This window comes from Leptomonas pyrrhocoris (genome assembly GCF_001293395.1).
Source record: "Leptomonas pyrrhocoris isolate H10 chromosome Unknown, whole genome shotgun sequence".
Classification (NCBI taxonomy): domain Eukaryota; phylum Euglenozoa; class Kinetoplastea; order Trypanosomatida; family Trypanosomatidae; genus Leptomonas; species Leptomonas pyrrhocoris.
In genome coordinates this window covers 19702-30875 of record NW_015438357.1, presented here as the reverse complement: position 1 = coordinate 30875, position 11174 = coordinate 19702, and the positions used below count along the sequence as shown (strand labels likewise).

The window sequence follows — 11174 nt, the reverse complement described above, 5'->3', positions numbered from 1 at the left end:
ACACACACACTCACACGACAACGTCAGGAGACACCGCCATCGAGTTCAATGAACCACATTTTCGTTCGCTCTGACTTCGCAGATCGGCACGAGTTTCGCCTGCTGTCAATGGACGACGAGTGGCTCAAGCGCTTCCGGGAGCATCCCTGCGCAGCAGCACGAGCCGCACAGGAACGCCTTCGCTCGTCGCGACACAAGCGCGCTCGTGCCGCTGTTGGCACCTCGACAGACCCCGAGGAAGACGCTTCGGTCGTCCTCATCATGAAAGGCGAGAACCAGCTCTGCTTGCATGACGAGACCACCACGCGCTCCGTGCGTCGAGTGGAGTACTCTAACGTGATGATGCTTGCCCAGCGTCGCCTCAACGCCACTGGTGCACGCGCGCTGCAGGAAACCGCTGCTGAGTCAAAAAATGTGACGACGGTGCCGCCGGAGGAACCGTTGCCTCGCGCGAGAGTTCCGGAGTGCAACGACGACGTGGTGGTGGCGTCGCTGAGCCGCATGTTTGACAGCCACACCGCTCACCCGCAGCGGAACATCTTAACCGTTCTGGCTGATTCGTACGTGGCGATTGACGAGCTCGAAGAAGGCGCGGAAACGGAAAATGGCGAGACAAGCAGGGCAGCACCTAGCAGCAGCAGCAGTGGTGGTGCGTCTGCCGGGTACACCTTTACCGAGTTGACACGTCGGTTTCATAGCAGCCCCGCCGAGCTGGCGCAGCTCCTGCAGGACATCGGCGCCGTCGTGCACCGCGGACGCGTACGCCTGCTGCACCCGTCCCTCGTGTTCGAGGCGTTAGGAGCGGTGCTGACGTACTTCGATGCTGCCGACCCAGCGGGGATGTCCTGGCAAGCGGTGCGGCTCCACCTGTGCCCCGCGGTGTACCCCGACGTCGTGCTGCGCTCGCTGGAGGCAGTCTACGGAGCGTCGCCTGCTGCGGCTGATGAGGAAGACGTGTCACTGGCAGGGATGGCGGGTGTGCTGAACATTCCGCGTGTGTTGACTGGTCTCGCTGCCGGCATCTTCGACACCGCCGCTGACGTGACGCCTCGCACGTTGCGCACCGGCGAGGTCGCGCGCGGGCTGCCGCTGGAGGTGTTTCTGGATAAGTGGTGGAACAGCATTCCGTCGTCGCTCTTCGGTACCGCCGGCGTCCCTTCTCGCAACGCACCGAAGGCAGCAGAACTCTTTGTGGCACAACTTCGCGGGTGTGCGGTGGTGGAGCCGCGCGCAGGCGCGGGAAGTGTCAGCCTCGGTAATGGCACTGCTCTGCAGGGGACGCTGTGGTGGATGCCGAAGGAAGTCTTGACCAACGACTTCGCGGCGCGCCTCTGCGCGCTTTTCGAGCTCCGCCCACAGAAGTGGAATCAAGAGGACCTACAAGCGTACATGGAGGTGCTGTTGGCGCCAAGTCAGAACTTCCAGCACATCATGGTGCGCTACGCACGCGAGTACCGCATTCCCGGCCAGGCGGTGCAGTACGCCCCGCTGACCTAAATCCAAGAGCGGTGGATAGCGACGCCTTTCTTTTCCCTTCCCCGTCACACCAGCTTCACACTATTCTCTTCTCTCTTTTCTTGGCAGCGCAGCTGCTCGTGTAGAAGTCAACACAAATGATCGAATTCAAAAAAGAAAAGATGTTCTACTGGCTCTACGCTTGAAGTCGCGGAGTACAGGATAAGAGAGGAAAAGATGTTTTCTTTTCTCTCCACCTTCCTCTCTCACTCCCCGTGGCCGCTGCGATCCTCAACGACTGCCTCCTTAGCTCCCTCGCTGCCCATCTATGCCACTTCTTTTTTTCTCACTCTTTCGACTATGATGATCTCGTGTGATGCGGAAACGCACGCAAATAAAGAAAAAGGGGAAAAAAAGGAAAAAGAAAAAAGGGGGAAGTCACAGTCCATCTCGCTTCGTCGAAAAGGTCAAACGCACGACAAGAACAAAAGCTGCCCTTCTTCACATCGCTCTGCCCTCGTGGATTGAGGCGTATTCGACGCCTACGCCGCCACATCTCTACCTGCATCGGTCAAGGAAATACATCACGGCTTTCGAGTATTGCGCCTTTTGTCCTCGCAACTCACTTTGACGCATCTTCGCGATTGGGATTGTAGACTTTTTCTCGTTGCAGGAAAATCCTCTCAGTGCCGCCACAACACGCTCCGGTGAGAAGACAGCACCGTATTGCGTTTTTTTTCTTTTCCTTCTTTCTTTTCCACTTGCTTTACAATCGCCAATCTACTTATATCTTTATATATTGATCCTTTTTTTTGCCTTTAGATCGCACCATGGCCTACTACGGCTATCAGCCGGAGCAGACAAAGGCGCAAATCCGCTCCACTCGGGGCGAAACGATCGACCTGGCGCTGCCCCTTTCCTGCCCTGTCGGTGAGCTGCGCAACTTTCTTATTGACGAGTACAACTACGACCCCAACACCCGTCTGCTGTACAACGGCCTCATCGCAGATGACAACTCATACGTGTGCGACTACCCGTTTGGCTCCCTCATGATCGCCACACCGGCGGACATGCAGTCGCATAGGCAGCCGCTACCCCCGCGGCAGCAGCACCAGCAGCCACAGCTGTATCAGCAACGACCGCAGGAGCCGGCACGTACGTCTCCCCGCACCTCCGCGCCGCCAAACTCGGGTACTTCGCGCAAGACGAAACCGGCGGAGATGAACAACACCAACGCGAACAACGCGGAGCCGCGCCGAATGAGCCAGACGGACGGTTCGCCAGACTCCAACAAGAAGAACAAGACCGCCAGCACCGTCAAGAAACACCCACCGAAAAGGTCGCCTCGCAAGATGCGTTCGACCAGCGCGGAGTCGGACGGCTCCGACGGCGCCGCACCGCAGTCACGCGCCGCCAACGCGCCGACCCCGCCGGTACCCGTCGACGCCTCTCCCCCGCCGACCGCCGCCGCCGCCGCCGTCCGCGAAGGCGTCTCACCAAGCAACAACAGCGTTGGCAGCGCACGTGGGCAGGCGAACCGGGTGAACAGCGCGCGCACGCCCAACACCGCAACGGACGCGGTCGATGCGTCTTCCTCGCCGTCCTCCACGGCGGCAGCGCCACCGCAGCGCTTCTCCCCGCCGCCGCCGCCATCACCGCCCCAGCCGCAGCCGAGCTCAGCGCCAGCCGCGGCACCGCCTTCACCTTCCGCGGCGCAGCCGAGCAGCCCTGCGGTGGACGTGCAGAATGCGGCGGAGGACGAGCACAACCACCGCCTGCGCGTGCGCTTTACCGTGGAGTGTCACATCCCGTCCCTCAAGAGAGTCGTCCAGGTGCAGATGAATGGCGAGTCCTCCGTGGTGGATTTGGTGTTGGCGGTCGTGGCCGAGGTCCCTGAGATTGGTGGGGAGGCGCAGGTGGTCTTCCGTGGCAAAATCCTTCCGCAGAACCCGCAGGCGAAGCTCTTCGATTTGGGCATGCGTGCCGACACCCGCGTCTTCGTCGCGGCAGGCGAGTACTCCAACCCCGAGACGATCACGCTGCTCGAGATCGAGAAGGACACGTCGGAGATTGATAAGGCGACGAAAACAAATCTGACCGACCTGCAGCGGAAAGGGTTTTACGAAGAATTAATGCGCATTCTCTTCCGCACAGACGGGCTGCAGTCGCTTGAAGGGGAGTGGCGGCAGCGCCGCAAGGATGCCGTGAAGCGCATTACGGAACTGCAGGACAAACTCGGCGTGGAAGGAAGCGGGACATCAGTTTGAGATGGTGGAAACTCAAAATGGCGGGATCCTACCATTTCGTCTGCGTTGAGATGCGCTTCTTCTTGTGCTTCGCCGATCGCTGCTCTTGGGCAGGTGGGTGTCTCCCTCCCTCCCTCGCCTGGTCTCCGTGTGTGTATGCGGTGTTGCCGGGCATATACAAAGGTACTACTTGGGTCTCCTGTGTTGACCTTGGGGGCATGTGCGGTGCGCCGTGTGTACTTGATTTCCTGTACCTCGCCTGGTTGTTGTTGTTGTTTTCCTCCCCGTTTTTTTTTTCGCGTGGCTTACACGTAGGGAAAACATACATATACATATATGTTGAGTGCTTCTTTGTTCTCTTGATTGTGCTTTTTTTTTTGTTAACGCTGATCGCCTTTCTGTGGTTGGAGATGTGGAGAAGGGCGTGTTAGGTCGTCACGATCACAGAAGAGAGCGAGCACTTGAGGAGGTGCGACGAGATACATGTCTTTTTCTCACCGTCAGTGCTGAATGTTGTCGTTGTTCTTTTACCTAGGTGCATATGGGCGCAAACGCAGTCGAAGCGCTTCGGATTTTGTGTCCACTTCGGCTCGCTTCCTCGACGGTCGAGTATTCGGTCGCTGCAGAACACACACAGGGAGAGGGGGGGACGGATGAGGAGGAGGAGGAGGAGGAGAGGGGGAACCAGAAATCGGGATTGCGGAGTAAAGATTCAAGTACCCACTGTTTTACGCTCGTTAGGAATTTACATGCATCAGACACTGTAATACGCAGCGCGGTGCATTAGCTGCTGATGGGGTTGACTCAGTCTTGGTGGAAGCATCCGAACCGTGCAGGGACTTCATGCGTCTGTGAGTCACCGAGATACACTTCTTCTTTTTTGTACTATGTTACTTTTTGTATGTCTTTTTTTTTCTTCTGGTTGTTGTTTGGTTGTTTTCTCGTTGACATGCAGCCGAGATTTTTGATTCTTCACGCGCGACAGCAAACACAACCAAACAACAACAAAAAATGTCACTGTATTAGCTGTCGTATGCATATAATCTCAAGAAACAAGGTTTTTAATTAATAGGAACGAAATACACAAAGAAATAGCGCAGGGAAAAATGAACACCAAGGCAGCAAAGCGGGTGGTTGGAAGTGCTCCTTCTATAATGTTCTTTGGAGCTCTTCGTTGCATACCGACGCTTTCCCTTCACCGAAAAAAGGATCAACGGAGACGCGGAGACTAACAATGCGCACGTTGGAGGACGGCCTTCTCTCTTCTTTCAGCTTTGTCGTGTGTAAGAATCCGTCCTGCATGATTCTATACAAACGCAAATTTTTCTTGAGCAAGCGTTGTTCTCTTCGTTTTCCGAACTTTCGCCTTCTCTACAATTCTTACTCTGTCTTTCATCTTTGCAACGTGCGGCGCCCTGGCCATTTCTTGTTCGGTTGTCTTCTTCCGTGATATTTCACAACCAGATACCTGTTCACTCGAGCTGGTGTTTAGCTTCTACTCGTTAGAACTGCGTTTTTTTTTCTTCTGTACTCGCTTCTCATCATTTTCATTTCTTTCTTTTTTCTTTTTGATACTGTAGCTGTTGGTGTAAGCGATCAGAATAGTTCTGCGTGCGCGCTTGTTTTTCTTCTCTTGTCTTGCTCTTTTTCTCCTTCATCTCACACGCAAACATTTACGTTTAATCTCGCAAATTGCCATTCACCCTTCAGCGCTTTATAGCCTTCCTGTCGTTGCCTTCGTGTTTTATCTATTTATATATATATATATATACTCTGGTGAGAACTGTTGAACGTCGTCTTTTATTGGACACTGTCGAAGCAGTCACCTCATTTGTGTGTGTGTGTGTGTTTTTCCGCATTTTCAGACGCACACGTACGCACAGGTACATTGGAAGGCGTGTGTTGTAATTACAGCCGTACACGTTGGTTCTATCCGATATCGCACTCTACAATCTGTGAAAAGACAATCGTTTCGTTCTTGTCGTTTATTGATTACTGCGCCTTCGTCGATCTTCTTCTTTTTGTTTTTGTTTTCCTGTTTTCGTGATTCTTGTGTGCGTGCTCCTATCAGCAACAGCAACAGCAACAGCACACCCATTCGTGCCGCACGCTGTTTTAAAACAGTTATACGTAACGGTGTGGAGAGACAAAGGTAGAAGGGAAAAAACGTATTGCATCTAACTGGATCTTTTTCGGTGAACCGATCGACACGGAGATTTCGAAAACGAAGTGTCACGGCCGACGTCGCTTTTTTTTATTTCGCTGTTGTGTTCTTCTTGCTTCGTCTCATTCTGCTGATCGGCTGTACCACGGTTTCGCATCTTCGTGTACGACCTTTCCTTACTCCGACCATCGCAGTGTCATTTAAGGCCCTTTTTGTTGTTGTTGTTATTGGTTTTGTTTGTTTTTTTGGACGTGCCTGAAACATACTGACACGCGCACCCTTTGTGGATTCCGTTTTTCTACGGTGCTTCACGCGCGTTGTCCAGCAAATTCTCTTCTCTGTTTTCCCTTTCTGTTTGATGTTTGTTGCAGTCGACGTTGTGTGTGATCTCCCTCAATTCTACCACGTCGTAAACGCGTGCACCTCGCTGCGTAAACACGGTCTTCCTTAGCGCTAATTTAATATCTGCGTGGTTGGCGCCTAACGACCGTTTCTTCGATTTTGGTGTAAGCTTCCAGTTGAAGCTTTTTTTTAGTACATAATTTCTTTTTTCTGAGTAAAACTTAGGTGAACTGGGAAACGAGAACGAAGAATACCATCTCCGAGAAAGATGTCCGTTCACTCTGCGAACTCGTCGCGCAGCAAGAAGATGCGTTCCAAGAAGTGGGACACCATCCAAATCCCCTCCATCGATGAGTTGGAGTTGATGACGGAGGCGGAAATTCAGAAAATGACGCTACCGGTCGGGTTCTGCGTCCGTTTCTTCTGCCACGACATGGACCACCTCTTCACGGTGGCCTCCGGACAGGTGAAGGTCACCCGCGGTGTTCTCGACTACCTGCACGACTACAACCAACTCGGCCCGAACAAGAGCCGCAACAAGCTCTTCGTCTGCTCGCAGTACAACAGGACGAAGGAGTGCCTGAACGGGTCGCTCTGTCGCGAGGTGCACTGCGCCCTGAATGTCGATGACGCGGAGGACGCGCTCAAGTACCAAGTGCCAAGCAACGCCACGGGTGCCCCGAACGTCGTCACGCTCGCGTCGGCGGAGGATATCCTGACGAAGAAGCTCAACGAGCCTCTTACGGCCGGGACGGCGGTGCCGGCCTTCAGCACAGTAGACGACTCGAACCCCCTCGAATCAATTGTGGGGGGCGGGGGGGCGACAGACATCGGCACATGCATCTACATGCCGGACGGCCTCATTCTGCGACACTCCCTTCACACACGGTGGACGTCCACAAAGACGTACCCGACGTTGCCGCCCGGGGTGGAGTTCCGCGTTGCGCTACCCAACACGCCGACGCCGGTCGACGCCTACGACAGCAGCGTGCTCTTCGTCACACGCGGCGCGCAGGAGTACTACAACCAGTGCAAGCGTAACGAGCAGCCTGCCGTGACAATGCAGCACTGCGCACACTACTCCAAGAACGGCATCTGTTGTTTTGGCGAGGACTGCCAGTTCGTGCACGTCGTACACTACAAGGTGCACGACCGCGCCGAGGGCTCCTTCTCGGACCCCGAGGCGCTGTCCCTCTGCAGCTCCAGCGCGAACAGCGAGAGCGGCCGTCGTCGCAGCACCCGCCGCGGCAGTGTCCGGACCCGCGAGACACCGCTGACGACGAGCGGACGTGACAAGAAGGGCGACTCGCTCAGCTCCTCGCGCTCGTCGAGCTCCAGCCACGACCCCCTCACACCACACCAGAGGCCGCTCGGCACCTCCATCAACAACGTGCAGGCGGGCCCGCCGAACAAGACCGTTTTTGTGCCGTCGGCCAGTGGGTGGCAGCCGATGAACGCCGCCCCCGGCAGCCTGCCGCCGCCGCCGCCGCCGCCGCCGCACTTCGGCCAGGAGCAGATGATGTACCCGATGCCTGCCCAACCGCCGCAGCTCATGACGCAGCCTTACATGGTGATGCAAGGACCAAATGGGCAGTGCTACATCGTGCCGCAGGCGTCTCCTGGCGTGATGCCGCAGGCCATGCAGAACACCACTAATCAGCCCATGTATGTGATGCCGATGCCTTTCCAATAAAAGAAAGGAATGACTCGTTCGTAGGAGGAGATGAAAGCACTCCTCTTTGCAAATGTCCTCGCTGCTAGCCCCAACGCAACCGTAGGGGGTGCAATGCGGAATGGGTCTCTGCCATCAATGGATCTGTAAAGGAGCTGGCTCTTTTTCCTTCCTTTCCTTTTTACGTGTGTGCTTGTGTTATTACGGCACGTAGCGGCTTTGCGTTCTTTCATATATACTATACGGTCTTTTCACATTTCTTTTTCTTTTCTTTTTCTTTTTCCTCCTTCGATGTTTGAGCCCCTTTCCGGTGCGATAACGCCGAGAATACGCATTGACACGTGTTCTTCTTTATTTTTCTGCGCCTTTATTTCCTTTCACTTTTTCGTGAATTACTGTTTTTGTGGTTGTTGCTCTGTTGTCGCGTGTGAGATGGATCACTTTCGCTGCTCCCCCTCTCTTTTTCTCTTTGTGGGGTTTTTTCTCCTTGGTGTCGGCAGATTGCTTTTCGGTGCTCCCGTGCTGCCTTGAACTTCCGGCGCCTCCTGCGCATTTCACACATCACAGTTGGCGAAGGAGCCGTTAAAGAACCCGCACGAGAGCGAAAAAAAAAACATTTTCTCGCCAATGAGAAGAAATGACGTGCGTGAGAGTGGCACGTTAAAAAATCGCGTTTAAGAAGGAAAAACGCTCAATGCGCATCGACTTATCTTTTTCTTTTAACCATAATAAATATATATTTCTTTTAGGAGTCCTTTAATATCGGCGGATCATCTCTGTTGTTCTCTTGTTGTTCATGCTGTTGATCGGTGTTTACAGTGTAGCATGAGTGCCTCTTTTTATTATTATTTCTGTTAATAAAGTACACAGTCGTTTCTGTGTGGACGTGTTCCCAATGGTGTTTTCTTTTTCTCCCCGGCGAACTGTGTCAACGTCTGTGAAATCATCTTCTTCTTCTGCGTTATGTTGACTTAATACCCACACGCACAAGCGCGGAAGGCAACGCAACTTTGATGTGAAGTCGGCACGTGTTGATGAAAAGACGCACAGCGACAGAAGCGTACGGTTTTTGAGGTGGTGAAACACACGAGAGAAAAAAAAAGGCGATGCTGCTTTGCGGACGTGCAAGAAGCGCAATGAAATGAGTCTACTATCTGTTTATCTTTCCGTCCGTTTTTCTTCTGGAGGGGAGCAGACCACAGGATCGTTTTTGCTTCCTCCTTTCTTGTAGTAGCACTCCCTTGTCGGTGATGGTGTAGTTCTCTTTCAACGACTGATCTCGCGTGCTTTTGCTTTTTTTTTTTTAAGGAGCGGGGTCATTGCAGGGCTACAACAGATAAAGAGATGTTCGCCAAATCGTTGTCGTTGTTGTTGATTAGCGGTGTTACTTTTATATATTGATATATATTCTTCGAAATTAGTAAAGCTGTCTCTCGCTCTATCATTTGAAGTTGTGAGCACAGCGTGTTTATTGTTTGTTTGTTTTTATCTTTCTTCTTCTTTTCGACTTGCGATGTTGGTTCTGCCTTTTTTTTGGATTTATTAAATATTTTTTTGGTTGGTAAAAATCGATTGATGCAACAACGCCGGTTTTCTTTTTTCTTTCTCTTCTTTTCATCCTTTCCATCTCTTCCTCGTGTGTTTCGGCCACCTTGGCCAGAGCAAAACTCCAGTCTTTCACGTCGGGGGGTTGGGAGGGGAGAAGAAAAACGAATAATTTACGCGATCAGGTAATATAAAAAGGCAAAAGGAGGCAACGAACTTTTAAAATCCCGACGTACTGTGTAGCACGTTCGGCGGATACCTTTGGTGTACAGCACTAAAAGAGGGGCTGGGCAAAAGAGAAAACGATGAAGGAAAGAATGATTGTGGAAAAGAGGTGCTTAGATGCTCACCACGGTGACAGTAATTTTGATGAAAATAGATAATGCTGAGCCATCGAAAAAACAATCAGAGGACACCACTTTGTTTTCCTTTTTTGAGTTCTGTTGTTTAATTTTCTTGTTCACACTATCCCTCCTCTGCACATTTGGCTCTCTTTTGAGCTGCAATGCGCTACTTTATCCACGAACGGGAGAACACGATCGGAGACAGTGCGGCACACGCGACACGCTACGTGAACAAACCAATATGCGTAATTAAACTAAATACTTCCTCCCTTTACTACCAGGTTGTGGACGTTTTGTTTTTTTCTTTTTAACGGCTAACGCGGGCAATGCTTGTCACGTCGTTACACTCCATTTTGTAAACATTTAATTGGCTCCTGTGCTGTAATCTTTTCTCTTTCTAAAACTTTTTTTTTGCTCTACTGAATCACGTTACTGGAAAACGGCAATGAACCTTGGCAACGATCAAACTAATAATAATGAACAAGAGGGGGCCGCAGACGCAACGATATCTGAATTCGAAGACACGCTTGCTGCTGCAGCAACGAAGTATATCGAGGGCCGCTCAATACTGCTCCTTACTCTCTATCTGTCTCCCTCTCTCCCTCTCTAATTGTTTTGTGTGTGCGTAATCTAAATAGAATTAGCAGGTTTTTTTTTGTTGTTGAGATATGTGCTCCCCTCTCCGTTTCTGCTTTGTGTTTTCCTCTTCACCCTTCTCATTCATCCTCTATATTTCGCCATGGCTCATTCAAGGTAACTGAGTTAGTTTATGTCTTCTCGACCCTTCACTTTTCTTTAGTCTTTTTTGTCCTCTTCGTTGTTTGTCGCGTGGCATTTACAGTTTTCTGCCGCTCTCTTCCTCACTTCCCTTTCCTGTGTCAGAGAAGGTGATTTAGGAGAGAAGGTAAAGAACGTGTCCGAGCTGTGCAAGCCAAGTGAAATTCTCTTTTTCAGGCTTTTTTGCTACACGTTGTGGACACAAAATTCCTTCATTCCGCTGTGGTCAGCGTTTGTAGTAATTTTTTCTTTATTTAAAAAAATACCGTACTCTGCGCTCGCTTTTTGTTTACCTGCACGTTTCTAAATATGCTACTTTGTTTTTTCACTGTTTTCTCTTCTTTGTTGTTGTTCTTGCTGATGTGTTTTCTCTGTATTTGCACTTCACTTTGAACAATTTGATCTTCCGCTGTTGCTGTTTGGTGATGTGGTTGGTCCCCATCACTTTCAGCGCTCCCATTTCGTGGTGTTGTTGATAAGGACGCATTTCTTTTCTCGTTTCGACGCTCTTATCGGACACGATGTCTCTGAGCTGCCGCTTTTTTGTTGTTGTTGCCTCTTCACTTTTTGTTTTCTTCACCAAATATATATATATATATATATATATATATATATATATATATATATCT

The 11174-nt window shown here is 51.5% G+C and overlaps 3 protein-coding genes across 4 annotated transcripts in view; all 3 read left to right on the top strand.

Annotated features, from left to right (window-relative positions):
* The window catches only part of ABB37_00009 (hypothetical protein), a gene marked incomplete at its 3' end in the record, with an annotated part of 1916 nt that extends 419 nt beyond the window's left edge, over positions 1-1497 (top strand). Inside the window, exon 1 of the mRNA XM_015796030.1 lies at positions 1-1497. This exon is cut by the window's left edge and continues 419 nt beyond it. Coding sequence (XP_015664038.1) covers positions 49-1497 — 1449 coding nt within the window. The 5' untranslated portion in view covers positions 1-48.
* A 357-nt stretch (positions 1498-1854) lies between these two features.
* On the top strand, positions 1855-3722 carry ABB37_00008 (hypothetical protein; the record flags this gene model as incomplete). Of its 2 annotated transcripts, none has more annotated exons than XM_015796029.1 (1): positions 1855-3722. In XM_015796029.1, exon 1 carries the CDS (start codon positions 2286-2288, stop codon positions 3720-3722), a length of 1437 nt encoding a protein of 478 aa, XP_015664037.1. In that variant the 5' UTR covers positions 1855-2285. The 2 variants fall into 2 exon arrangements, with proteins under 2 accessions (XP_015664037.1, XP_015664036.1); XM_015796028.1 differs by having other exon boundaries at positions 2277-3722.
* Positions 3723-5164: 1442 nt separating this feature from the next.
* ABB37_00007 (hypothetical protein) lies at positions 5165-7900 on the top strand (the record flags this gene model as incomplete). Its single annotated transcript, XM_015796027.1, has 1 exon — positions 5165-7900. The coding sequence occupies exon 1, from the start codon at positions 6476-6478 to the stop codon at positions 7898-7900; it is 1425 nt and encodes a 474-aa protein (XP_015664035.1). The 5' UTR covers positions 5165-6475.
* Positions 7901-11174: the final 3274 nt, after the last annotated feature.